Here is a 14,725-nt window from a genome sequence, read left to right as displayed (position 1 = left end):
AGTATAGCATTCTTGATGCACGTTTTTGTTAGATACATTTCTAGTCAGAGAGATCATTTTTTACCACAACAATACAAAGTGATAACTAAATTAGTTTAAGACGCACCTTTAGTTGTATAATTAGCTCACTGTGTGCATTTGTGTGTGTGTGGTGGTTTATTCCAGAAATAGAATTAAAGTTTTTGTGCTTCTTCTGTCGACTTCCAAGTTCAGTCTGTTTTTGTGTATTTCAGAATAGTTAAAAATAGATGTGCCTGGATGGGTAAACCATGATGATGACAACAATGGGTTTGGATCTGCTGAAAACTTAATGGCATCTAAGTTTGGGTTTTACTGTGACGTGGCATGCTAAAAATGCTATTACTGGTAAAAATGCACTGTTGTTATTGAAATGCGTTGACTGTGGTTTGAAGATAAATTTAGGAATTATACCGATTAACACTTATTTACTGTGTTCATTATACTGTACATAAAGTGAGATCCTAAGTTTGGGAACCCCTGCCTCTAGTGAAGAGTCTTCCGAGTTGTCTCTCTCAGATATGTTCATACTTTATTTACAAATCGTTTGCAAATCTGTGACTCCACCCATTGCTTTTGGAGCGTAATGTTCAACGACAGTTTGACGAGTCTATTTAAAAACACATCAGGAGGCGCTGGTGCGAAAGCAACTTACCTTCCTCCTTCAATTTCTGGCTCGCACTCCTCCCTTTTTTTTTTTTTTTAATTTATTTATTTAGCTTATTTTCACACACTTATGCAAGCTCACAGTTCCTCTGAGAACACTTTGATCCTGAGATGCTCTTCAAAACCAGCGAACAGTTTGAACTTTCCTCTGCCACAGCAGCAGCAGCAGCAGTTCAATGCAGTATTTGGCTAAAGGGTTGCCCCAGTTTCTAATATGTTATATGCTTTGATGTTGATACACCTTAGAATGACAATCCTCATGTTTAGAGTAAGATTACTGAATATATAAGTGAAGTTGTCACTCCAAATTAAGGTGCTGATTTTAGCCAAATCTATAAATGATAGATTGTTGTTCATTTATATTCGTTGAATGGGTATCTCCTAGATGGAAATGGAACATAAAGTGATAACTCATTGTGTTAATATAGTCTTGACCTTATATATTGTCCTTTCCAGCTAGAAGTGGAATTTTCAACAACATAAAATCTCTTGGATTCAATTTTCGCCCATGTTATACTGTAAATAATGTCGGTTACGCAAGCAGTGTAATAGTATTGAAGAGACGGTGAGACCACAATAAATCTGCACAAATAGATTGTCGATTTTTGGAAACGTCAAGCTCAGAAACAACTTTCAAGATTGAAAATGTGTTTTTATTGCATTGTAGCCCATTTCAAAATCAATCTACACACATTAATCCATTGTCTCATCTTTCCCTTCTTGATTCTCTCAGATCATCAGTAACATGGAGGCTCCGGTGACAAATGGTCCAAGCGGAGGTGGCACCACAGCCAACGGGCCGACTACTAATAGTCGCGGCTGCCCTTCGCCCATGCAGACCGGGCCTACAAACGACGACAGCAAGACCAACCTCATCGTCAACTACCTACCACAGAACATGACCCAGGAAGAGTTCCGCAGCCTCTTTGGTAGCATTGGAGAGATTGAATCCTGCAAACTGGTTCGCGACAAGATCACAGGTAGGCAACTGTACACTGTTAATCCTGTATATTAGTGGTGAATACTAAGCTTAAATTATATTTATTTTCATCACGAAACACCAATGGGTCATTCTATATCAATTCACACACCATCCACAGCGACATCTCTTCAATTTGTTTTATTTTTATCAGTGCCTTAAGATATGACCAACTTTGACTCTCTTAGCGCAAACGAGTTTCAGGTTTTCACCCTTGAAATTTCTGGGATCCAAGAATTGCAGACTAAATTTTGGATCATATTTGGAGGCTCTCATTTTCTATTTTAAGTTAGGTAAAGACCTGTAAATTGCTATAACTGTGTGTTCAGGCCCTGTCTATCAGAACACACATTTAAAGACTGAATAGAGGTACTACAGGGTGAAAATACATATTGGCAGACATGAGCAAGTGGCAGCACATTGAGACTGTGACCTTCAGCAAATAAACACTGTCATTTTGATAAGCATGGTGAACTGAGATGTTGCAGCAGTAAATGAAGAATCTCAACAGCAAATTTCTAGAATGGATTCGTACATCGATCGACCTAAGCTACGTAATTTAGCACCAGAAAACCCAGCAGAGGCAACTTGGCCTTTCCCAAGACAAATACTCCTAATATTCCCAAGCAATAGCCAATTTGGCCTCTCCTGAGGAAAAAACATAGGTGGCCAAAATGACCCAAGTGCATTTGAATTAGCAAGCCGTTGTCTGACAGACAGCAACCATTCATATGTAAATAGAATCACTAGACATATATTGTGTTGGTATGCGGCCCAAACGGAGGGGAACACACCATGGTTGAACTATTCATGTGATAGTTTGTGTCAGTTCAAGTCAAGCTACTTTATTTATTTACATTTATTCATGGAGTTTTACATTTTTTTTACACTTTTTTTTAAACTCACTTCTCCTATACTCCACACGCAACAACAGAAAAAATGGCCCAAATGTGTACATTGTTTAAAAAAAAAAAAAAAAAAAAAAAAAACGTTTTAGAATTGCAATTGGAGTGTAAAGCAGGAATTGTGTCTATAGTATAGATGGACTGAATCAGGGGCATATAGCATGAATTGTGGTCATTGTATCTGAAGTTAGAACAATAAAATGTGTGAAAACTTTCGAGAAAAACAGTAACAGACCGGCAGGGACCGGCCCGGAACAGTTGCTTTGATCACACTATGGCTGAATGTCCTAATAGTCCTAATTATTATATACAGTAATACAGTAATGTGCTGTACAGTGTTGTTAATCTTGTTAATCTAGTTACAAGTTACTAATTCAATTACTTTTTGGGAGAAGTAACTCAGTTGCATCATTGTAAAGGTATTTAGTTACTCAGCAAAGTAACCGATGTTACTTTTCATGTTCTGCAAGTTATTACATTATACATTCTAGAACATCTTTCACATCAGAGATGTTTATGTTAACTGATTGAACTGATTTTTCTGGCATGTTTTAATGTTTCAATTACATTGAGTCAAATAATTTTCTTCCATCAATCTTGGTTTTATTGGATTGTTAAAGGTTCCTGTTCTTTTGTGTCAACCTGTATATTTAAAGATAATACATTAAGTGGATTTCTTTTTTTAATGACACGATGCATTTTCTTGACATCTTCCTTGTCCATATCATGATAACATCTTGTGTGGGTTCGGTTTTAACTCATTTATCAAACATATTTGTGGGCTACATAATGTATTTAGAGAGTTTCAAAGCATTTGAGGCTCTGTTGGGGGCGCGTGCAGGCTCCAAACATGGCTATGGGACAAAATTACCATTTCGGACCACCTAATTGAGGCCCTAATGGGATATGTGGCCACATGATGCTCAGAATGCGCTATTTACCTCATCAACATTCGCCTTTTATCAACATTTTAGCCAATAAAAAATGTTGATTATCCAACTCCTCCACTATGAATTAAGCTATTGCATATAGTCCTATTTTGGGATATTTCCCGAAAATCTTGTCCGGAAAGTAGGTCAATTGTTGTTTAAACCTCCTATTCATCTTTCTGGTAATAAAAACAAAGCCTTATAAATAGAATTGACATTAACACCCAGTACCTGAATATTTTGCAGATTCTGATAGAATACATTGATGAATAGCTGGAATACATACATATGGTCCAAAATTTAGTGTGCAATTCTAGGATCTCAAAAGTGGGCGTGGCACCCAAACCTTGAAGGGCCATAACACAAAAAAACGTTTGACCTACGAGACTCAAACCTTGGATACTTTCATTTGAAATTATAAGGTACTAAAAGCATAACAGATCTTTCGAAGAGGTGTCACTGAGAGGTTCTGGAGGTTTATTTGAATTGACATGGAATGACCCCAATCCAAAGAATTAATTTAATGACAAAGTTGGCACAGCAGACAGCTGCACTTTGCCTCTTGCAACATCCTTTTCCTCCGTGTGGATTCAAGCTCCGCGACTCACCAATACAGCAAAGTGCCACATGTTCTCCAGAATTGTTTGAATTAAGCAGAGCCTCCTGTTGCTAATCACGGCGGTAATCTTGTCGCGGTGGCAGTGTGGGTGGTCGTACGGCAGATGGATCATGGGGGGTGGAGCGGGTGCATCTCTTGGATAATGCTCCATAATGGCTTTCATTTTAGATCCTACTTACTGACACTCTTCTTCTGATAATCTCATTAAAGAGCAAACGTGCAGCAGCAATAACAGAGCACTGCTTGGATAGCACATAGAGCAAAGAAGACATCAATACTGAAATAAATATGTGTAGAGAACAAAATCACTGCATTTGATTTACCCTAAAGATAGGTATTTTGGAGTGACATGACCAGAGTAGTCCAAGCCAAGTTTAGAGGATACATTGTCCTGCCTCTTCAGAGTCATTTCCTCTTTTGCCGTAATAGGCCACAAAATTGAGTCGGGCATTCAAGGATAATGAAGACTGTTGTGTACCAAAATAACATTGGGATACTGCACTCTGTCGTTATTACTATTGTCTCCTTCTGACCAGTTTTTCCCCTCAAGTGTGATTTTCCAAGAGACTAGGAAGTGAGTTAATGGCTGAGTTTGATAGTAAATTCAGTTGTTGTTAAACTACTCCAACCTGTTGAGTATCAGCCAACTGGATGCTACATGGCTAACACTTTGTTACATCCTGCAATTTTTTATTATAGATTCAAGATCGAACACTAAAAGGTATACATTAGGAGTGTAACGGTACACAAAAATCTCGGTTCGGTACTTACTTCGGTTTTGAGGTCACGGTTCGGTTCATTTTCGGTACAGTAAGAAAACAAAATGCAAAATATAAATGTGCTAGTTGTTTATTACACATCTTTGTGCTTTCAACAAGAAGAACATTACAAAGCTAGAATTCGGCTCAAAAAGTAGCGGGTATTTAAAGATAATCCAACACAATTTGCCTTTCAGACCCCGCATATTGGTCAGCTTTCTTTCTGAAAGAAAGAAGAAAAAAGAAGTCCTGTGCTAAAGAGAAAAGCAATCCCAATGACAAAGATTTAACCATGTATTTTACAAATGAAATGCCTCAATGAATCTTTTTTTTTTTTCTTATGAACGGTTTTCAAAAGCTTTATTGGTGGATTTTCTAAAGTTAAAGAGCCACACAGCAATTAATAAATTTAATTGTGTAAGCAGGATCTGTGTATTCTTCTTCTTATTTAATTATGGGTGTTTTAGCTCATTTCCCAATTTATTTTATTTAAATGGGCTATTATTTATTTCATTATGTGTTTATATTTTACAAATGTGATGTAGTTTTCATTTATATTGTATATTTTATGTTGTATAACTTTAGTTCCTATGTGAATATTAGTTCCTACTTGTTTTGTTGTGGTAGGAGGGTTTTGTATTGAGCATGGGGCCGTGTTGGTTATTATTATAGCAGAGAAGACAGCAGTAAATCAACAAAGACAAGTCAACTGTGCCCCGAGCTACCACTCAATAGATCAAATGGACTCAAAAAGTGGGTTACGATTGCATATTAGTTTGAAAATCGACCAGATCCACCTTATTTTTACACAAGTGACTACCGGTCTGCCTGATCCTAGCTACCGGTAGTAGTATTGACGCAGGAGGGTCGTGTTGAGCCGCACTGCGACTGGTGTGCATTTGCTGATTGACTGTGTTCTCGCGGCGGCCACGTTGTCGCGCCGTTAACGTTTCTGGGTTATACTGTCCTACCGTGTTGGTCCTCATTACAGTAGAGAAGTAGAGTAAATATAATCTATACAAAGAAACTAACCCGATCGACTCACAGCCTCGAAAAGTAAGGGTTACATTACGTCAGAAACTCGTTCGGTACACCTCCGTTCCGAACCGAGAACCACGTACCGAAACGGTTCAATACAAATACATGTACCATTACACCCTTAGTATACATGAATAGACTTCAAAATGTTCATACAAAACAATTATTTTTAACTCACAATTATTTTTAGCTAATTTGCTGTTGTTGATGGTGACAGGCATCCGACCCGGTTTGACGTTGTGGATGATCACTGCCAGCCCTCCCAGTTCAAATGCACTGGACGTCTCAAGCCAACAATGGCAGGCAATGAGTTAAATATCCAAAAACTGGGAATTGTTAGAACAGTCTTTGTATAATAAAGTGGAGGCAGGAGTCCCAAGGCACAGTGTGCCTGTGGTGATTATCAGGGATGCTGCAGGGGTTTATCCAATTTCACTTAATTTAACTGAAAAGTAGTCTATATTGGAATAATTATGTCTTTTTTTTCTACTATGAATGCCAGAATTAATAGTGACAGGCAGAAAAAAACTTATGCTCCTCCTTTAGATGGCAGAAGTTACAATAAACCTTTATGTCCAACATTTACGATTCAGATAACAGAATAAAAGTAGCTTCCAGCAGGTGTATAAGCTTTGACCCAGATTTTTAACTGAAGAAGCACATTTCTTAGTCAATTCAGACAAGAGCATTATTATTTATGAAGTCATATTTAGGTGAGAAGTTTTTTTTCTGCTGTAAAATGGCTGTCTTGGCTCTATGTAGGTTAGGAAACGCTGCGGTACAGTTTGACACCACTGTTAAAAAAAAAAAAAAAAAAAAAAAAATATATATATATATATATATATATGTATATATATATATATATATATATATATATATTTATTTATTTGTTTGATACAGTTGCAAATAAGTATTTGAACATCTGTCTATCAGCTAGAATTCTGACCCTAAAAGAACTGTCAGTCCGCTAATTAAAAGTCCAGCTCCTCGTGCATTATCCTGAATCAGATGCACTTGTTTGAGGTCGGTATCATCATAAAGACACCTGACCACACCATACTATCAGTAAGACTCAAACTTGTAACATGGTGAAGACAAAGAGCTGCCCAAAGACTTCAGAAACAAAATTGTTCACCTCCACAAGGCTGGAAAGGGCTACGGAGCAATTGCCAAGCAGCTTGGTGAAAAATGGTCCACTGTTGGAGCAATCATTAGAAAATGGAAGAAGTTAAACATGCCAGTCAATCTGAATCAGAGTGGAGCCCATGTAAGACATCACCTCGTGGGGTCTCAATGATCCAAGAAATGTGAGGAATCAGCCCAGAACTTCATGACAGGAGTTGGTCAATGACCTGAAAAGAGCTAAGACCACCGTTTCCAAGGTTACTAATGGTAATACACAGAGACATCATGGCTTGAAATCATGCATGGCACGGAAGGTTCCCCTGCTTAAACCAGGACATGTCAAGGCCCGTCTTAAGTTTGCGTATGACCATTTGGATGATGCATAGGAGTCATGGAAGCAAGTTTTGTTGTCAGATTATAGTAAAATACAACTTTTTGGTCATTTTCCACTAATCATATTTGGAGGAAAAAGAATGATGAGTCTTATCTCAAGAACACCATCCCTACTGTGAAGCATTGGGTTGGTAGCATCATGCTTTGGGAGTTTTTCTCTGCGCATGGGACAAGATGAGTGCACTGTATTAAAGAAAGGATGACTGGGGCCCTGCATTGTGATATTTTGGAAAACAACCTCCTTCCTTCAGCCAGACCATTGAAGATGGGTTGTGCCTGGGTCTTCCAACATGACAATGACCTGAAGCACACAGCCAGAAAAAGCAAGGAGTGGCTCCGTAAAAACCATAACACGGCTCTAGCATGGCCTAACTGGCCTCCAGACCTAAACCAAATAGAAAACCTTTAGAGGGAGCTCAAACTCCTTGCTTCTCAGTGACAGCCCAGAAACCTGACTGATGGGTGGACCAAATCCCTCCTGCAGTGTGTGCAAACCTGGTGAAAAACAACAGGAAACGTTTGAACTTTCTAATTAAACAATGGCTACTTTACAAAATATTAACATTCGTTTTCTCAGGTTTTCAAATACTTATTTGCAGCTATATCAAACAAATACATCATTAAAAAAAAACATACAATGTGATTTCTGGATTTTTCTTTTTAGATTATCTCTCTCACAGTAAACATGCACCTACGATGAAAATTTCAGACTCCTCCATGATTTTTAAGTGGGAGAACTTGCAAAATAGCAGGGTCTTCAAATACTTATTTTCTTCACTGCATATAAAATAGTACCAAATGCTAATCAAATGTCTTAAAATAAACAGTTACAAATGGCCTGCATTCCTTTTTGGGCCAAGCCCAGGTTTGGGAGCCAATACTGTAGATTAGCCACATAAGCAGTACATTGGAGGATATTAATAAGGGCGTTTCCACCCAACAAAATTGGCTCCATCCTTTCGTCTCATTTGTCAAATTAAATACAGTATGTGCTTTCATCGTAACATGCGTAAATCAAAAAATCTGCCAAAAATAAATGGTCTTCTCTTGAACAGTTCATACTTGGTGGAATAGTCAAACTATTGTAACATCAATTATTCAGTTTGTCTTTTAAAGGAGATGTAATACAGCTCCTCGTGAGGCTTTGCAGATGTACTTAATGAAAATGCCACAACGTGCAATTCTTTTTCTTACTTGTATTTCTCAATCCTTCAGACATCAGTCTTAAGCATCTTGAGTGACTCGTGGAGGTGCACTGACAAGGTGCGAGCACATTAGTCATCTATGGGACACTCGGCAGTTCTGGCGTGGGGCCTGGCTGGTCAGGGATTTGATCACCACCTGTCACACACTAGCTGACTTGAACTGTTTAAAACACTGCTTCAAGGAGTCTGGCTTGCTCCCCAAACGAGTGCTGCTAGCTTACCTGATATCTGTGTCTGCTTAGTGTTTTCATAACACGTCAGGTACAACGAGGTTACTCTTTTATTTAATACTGCCTTACACGCAGGCCACACTATATAAACCGCAGGCATACACCTGTGAAAGTGGTGTCGTCCTGTATGTTTGCTTTTTTAATGCAAATGTGACGTAAAAAGTGTGTCAATGTTTGAGTAAAGGAGTCCAGCCTACGGACGCTTTAACTGTTGGTACACTGTCAATAGAAAGGGCATGATGCTTTGACACGCTGTCCACTTGCTCTTGATACCTTTTGCCAATTAAAACACTTTCACAGTATTGAAAGTATTCACTACCTCCGAGGATGTAAAATCCCTCAAAGGCATTTTGAGAGTTGGGGGGAAAAAAGTACATTGACAGAAATAATGCACACTATTTATTATTTTTGGACTTTGCCCGCTGTCTAATACAGGAAAGGATATATATATTTTTTACAAATAAAAAGAAAATCACATTTCAAGCTGGAATAGGAAATGATTTTTTTCCCTTTTCTTTTTCTTTAAGGAAAGCATTTCATGCCAAATATTTTTTGTCTACATGAATGATATTTGAATGATATTTTCCCACTTGAAAATATTAGAGAGGCCTGTAATTGTCAACATGGGCAAACCTCAACCATTAGAGACAGAATGTGGGGGGGAAAAAAACAGAAAATCACATTGTTTGATTTTTGAAGAATTTATTTGCAAATCATGGTGGAAAATAAGTATTTGGTCAATACCAAATGTTAATCTCAATACTTTGTTATGTACCCTTTGTTGGCAATAACGGAGGCCAAACCTTTTCTGTAACTCTTCACAAGCTTTTCACACACTGTTGCTGGTATTTTGGCCCATTTCTCCATGCAGATCTCCTCTAGAGCAGTGATGTTTTGGGGCTGTCGTTGGGCAACACGGACTGTCAACTACCTCCACAGATTTTCTATGGGGTTGAGATCTGGAGACTGACTGGCTATACAACTCCAGGACCTTGAAATGCTTCTTACGAAGCTACTCCTTTTTTGCCCTTGCTGTGTGTTTGGGATGATTTTCATGCTGAAAGACCCAGCCACGTCTCATCTTCAATGCCTTTGCTGATGGAAGGAGATTTTCACTCAAAATCTCTCGATACATGGCCCCATTCGTTCTTTCCTTAACACAGATCAGTCGTCCTGGTCCCTTTGCAGAAAAGCAGCCCCAAAGCATGATGTTTCCACCCCCATGCTTCACAGTGGGTATGGTGTTCTTCGGATGCAATTCAGTATTCTTTCTCCTCCAAACACGAGAACCTGTGTTTCTACTAAAAAGTTCTTTTTGGTTTCATCTGACCAGAACACATACTCCCATTCCTCTTCTGGATCATCCAAATGCCCTCTAGCGAACCGCAGATGGGCCTGGACGTGTACTGGCTTCAGGAGAGGGACACGTCTGGCAGTGCAGGATTTGAGTCCCTGGCGGCGCATTGTGTTACTGATAGTAGTCTTTGTTACTGTGGTCCCAGCTCTCTGTAGGTCATTCACTAGGTCCCCCCGTGTGTTTCTGGGATTTTTGCTCACCGTTCTTGTTATCATTTTGACGCCACGGGGTGAGATCTTGCATGGATCCCCAGATCGAGGGAAATTATCAGTGATCTTGTATGTCTTCCATTTGCTAATAATTGCTCCCACAGTTGATTTCTTTACACCAAGCGTTGTACCTATTGCAGATTCTGTCTTCCCAGCCTGGTGCAGGTCTACTATTTTGTCTCTGGTGTCCTTCGACAGCTCTTTGGTCTTGGCCATAGTGGAGTTTGGAGTGTGACTGACTGAGATTGTGGACAGGTGTCTTTTATACCGATAATGAGTTAAAACAGGTGCCATTAATACAGGTACGAGTGGAGCCTCGTTAGACCTCGTTAGAAGAAGTTAGACCTCTTTGACAGCCAGAAATCTTGCTTGTTTGTAGGTCACCAAACACTTATTTTACACTCCAACTTTAAAAATCAAACAATGTGATTTTCTGTTTTTTTTTCCCACATTCTGTCTCTCATGGTTGAGGTTTACCCATGTTGACAATTACTGGCCTCTCTAATCTTTTCAAGTAGGAGAACTTGCACAATTGGTGGTTGACTAAATACTTATTTGCCCCACTGTATACTTTTTAATGCAAATGTGACGTAAAAATCGTGTCAATGTTTGTGTAAAGAGTCCAGCTTATGGACGCTTTAACTGTTGGTACACTGTCAATAGAAAAGGCATGATGCTTTGACACTCTGTCCACTTGCTCTTGATACCTTTCGCCAATTAAAACACAGTTTTACAGTATTGAAAGTATTCACTACCTCCGAGGTTGTAAAATCCCTCAAAGGCATTTTGAGAGCTGGGGGGGAAAAAATCACATTGAAAGCAATAATGCACACTATTTATTATTTTTGGACTTTGCCCGCTGTCTAATACAGGAAAGGATATATATTATATATTTTTTACAAATAAAAAGAAAATCACATTTCAAGCTGGAATAGGAATTGATTTTTTTCTTTTCTTTTTCTTTAAGGAAAACATTTCATGCCAAATGTTTTTTGTCTACATGAAGGATGCCATCCTTAAAAACATTTAATGAATACCTCTTCTTTCATACTACTATAGTCATCTTCAATGTATCTCATTTATACAAGGAATCTGTTGAGCTGATGCAAATCGTAATGACACTGTAGCAAGCCAAGCAGATGTTGGCTATAAAAAATAAATAGACTGTGATGTCAGCTGTGGAGTCGTTCAAGCCAGAGCTCCTCGGCTGACAGGCAGCATGTATAAACCTGCCGCCAACACGTTTCTTATTCGCACAAAAAAAAATCATATATACTGGAATCATCACAGGTACATCACATGCTCCATTAACTAATTCATTGCCAGCCAAATCTATATTGGTAGGCACTTAAAAGCATTTAGACAGTTTTTTTCAAAAACTAGATAATTTTGAGTTCTATGATGATCAATGTTAATATGTAAAGTACTCAAAATGTGTTGTACTTTCTCCAGAAAGAAAAAAAAAGGTTTCCGTCAGCCGATTTTCCACTTCATGGTAAAAAGCAGGACAGTTGTATTAAGTTAGGTTCCATTCACACTTCTGGTCAATACTCTGTTCTATGTTCCATTCAATCCTCTGCTGTATGAACACATATCTCTACGATTGCTTGCAAATACTGTTCTCCCTGTATTTTTCAAACACCGGGAGAACAGTCTGGGACCCAGCTCCTCATTGGCCTCTCGAGCCCAAACGAAAGTTATCATGCAATCAGATTCGTTTACTTGCGTGACGTGTTCTTAACGAGCTACGTCACTCTTGCACCTCAGAAGTAGACGCCATAACAACACAAAAATAGCCAACGGGAGAGCCGACAATATGTTCCAATCCGTGGTAAATTCAGTTTTAAATGACCAAAAACACATCGAGTCGCTAAAACCAACAGTCTGTCTTGCGCTAGCCATGTTGAATACAGCTCTCCCCGTATGTTTATTTTCTTGCGCTAGAGTTTCTTGTCGCTTTACCAACGTCACGTCCGTCCATCGCTGATTGGTCCACTCCACTGTCTGTTTGCTGTGGCTTGCTCCGCCTTGGGAATTTGATCCGCGGAACGGTCGCTAGACTCTATCGCTGAAACAGCAGTGAGTCCGGAGTTCCAGGCAATACGATTGCAACCCATATGTCATCACAGTGAACCCTTGTTTTTCGCAGTTAATGGGGGCCAGAACCCATTGCGATAAGACAAAAAATGCAAAGTTGCCCCCCAACCCCCCCCGTGTGTTCAATGTATTTATTCATATTTAGCTTTGGAAAGAGATACAAATAAAACACATTTTTTCACCTTTTTTCCTCAAAGTATAATTAAAAAAAACTTGTGTGTGTGTATATATATATATATATATATATATATTAGTAAATGTTTTTAAGCACTTCAAATGTAATAATTATGATGTTTTAAACATGTTACTGTACCACACAATTATTTTGGAAAAAGAGTAACGTAAAAAAAAATGCTTGACTTTATTAAATGCTTCATTGAATGAGTCCACTTAAATCTGCTCACGCTGCTCACTTACACACAGAGTTGCTACTGCAGATGTTTAACAAGCTAAACGATGATTGACACATGCGGCGCTTTGAAGTTTCAGCTTCCAAGCATCTCTGGCAAAACCAAACATTAACGCATGTCAGTCATCGTTAACTTTAAAGAGAATTATAATACTAAGGGGCTGTGAGATCTCAATAGAACCGTTATGTGGCGAGGATAACAAATATTAATAAAGTTAACCAAAAAATAAATCACATTCGTGAGCAATTATGGAAAATAGATCGAAAATTACAAACATTTCTGAAAGTATTCCGGACACAGCCGAATGGGGCTTTGACGTCACAGCCAGGAAACAAAAGGTCGAGGCAGATGCCATCGTTGTTTATCGACAAGAGAGTTGCGTTCGTGTTGTATCAAAAAATCGCTAAAATTGTTCAAACCTGTCATGCTATGTGGTGTACAAATAGCCATTTGTCGCAATGTAGTACGCATGAGTTACCGAACGCGAGAAAAAGAGCTGGACTACGCAGACAATGAGTAAAGTTTGTCGGTGCAAAGAGGGCTAGTTTTGTAGACCCAGCCTCCGGCACAGTTTGTGTGGTGTGCATTTTACACCTGAAAGCTATTCGAACTATGGACAAATGAAATCAGGATTTGCTAAGAAATTGCTGCTGAAAGCAGATGCGTTGCCCACCATACACGCACAGCCACCTAAATGTCCCGAGATATCAAGAAAGAGGACGATGACTGGCACTGATGAGACCACCCCACCACACCAGGCTAAGCAAAGCAGCGGAGCAGCCAAGTTCGAAATGGCCAGAGTGAGTACTCTTTTATAAAAAAAAAAAAAACATCACGCATTGGATATAGGACTGGACACATGTATAAATTATCGCTTGTAAAATATATACAACAAATCCTCTAATCCCATTCATATTTGTGTCTGTCTGCAGAGTGAAAACCTATGATAGCACAATAAATGATAATTATTCTATACATTATTTTGTGGTCACGGTGTATCAGCTTCACAAAAAGAAATGCAAAACAAACCATTCGGTGTTTCCCACATGATCTGTTGCCGGCGTTTCATCAGTTTGATTGCTCCCCTCAATGATTGTTTCATTAGGCTGCTTTGGCTTTCGTTTGGGCTCAAATTGATAACCCAAAACACCAAAGAAAGGTTCATAACTCTCCTCGTCACCATTAGAAGAACGTTCTTTATGTCGGATTCGTCGCTGCAACTGGAAACAAAATTGTCCGCCATCATCGCCGCCATTCAGTACTAAGCACTGAGCCGGCTGTTTCCTAGTTGTGACGTCACGCACACAATATGCTAGATTTCCGGGATCTCGGGCGCTGGTCGTTTTAGCTTGACAATCGATCCAAATTTCTATCATTTTCTTGGTGTTGCGATGTGTGCAATTAGACGAAGTGGCATGATATGAATCCAAAAGGCATGCGTTTATGGATAAATGATGGAATATTAGCCTTTCCCCAGGTGTTGTAATACTCTTTAAAAAGCAACTCCAGTGCACTGCCTGACCAAGAAAAGCAGCAGGAGGGAGAGTGAGAGACTAAGTGATTGAATCGGGACAGCTCTATAAAAACACTGGATTTATTTATTTGTTTTTTTAATTGAAAAAAAGCTTGAAGCACGAAGTAGTGAGGGATCAATGTAATTGAAATACATCACCACTGTCGGCCAAAACGGACACGGACGCGCAATGCCGGCCGATGTGGCAGAAAATAACTCTTCTATCTTGATACCACAAGTGAAGCGACCAGGTTTGAAAAAAATGTTGATCCTG

General features: G+C 39.0%; 1 protein-coding gene across 7 annotated transcripts in view; it reads left to right on the top strand.

The window, feature by feature from the left end:
• The window catches only part of elavl4 (ELAV like neuron-specific RNA binding protein 4), a 180,157-nt gene that overhangs the window by 66,363 nt on the left and 99,069 nt on the right, over positions 1 to 14,725 (top strand). For all 7 annotated transcript variants that reach the window (XM_057842258.1, XM_057842257.1, XM_057842254.1 and 4 more), the window contains one exon: positions 1,418 to 1,664. In XM_057842258.1, coding sequence (XP_057698241.1) covers positions 1,418 to 1,664 — 247 coding nt within the window. The remainder of the gene's footprint in view (positions 1 to 1,417; positions 1,665 to 14,725) is intronic.

Source organism: Corythoichthys intestinalis, chromosome 7, assembly GCF_030265065.1.
Source record: "Corythoichthys intestinalis isolate RoL2023-P3 chromosome 7, ASM3026506v1, whole genome shotgun sequence".
NCBI lineage: Eukaryota > Metazoa > Chordata > Actinopteri > Syngnathiformes > Syngnathidae > Corythoichthys > Corythoichthys intestinalis.
Note: the sequence above shows the minus strand (reverse complement) of the source record. Positions and strands in the feature narration are given on the sequence as shown.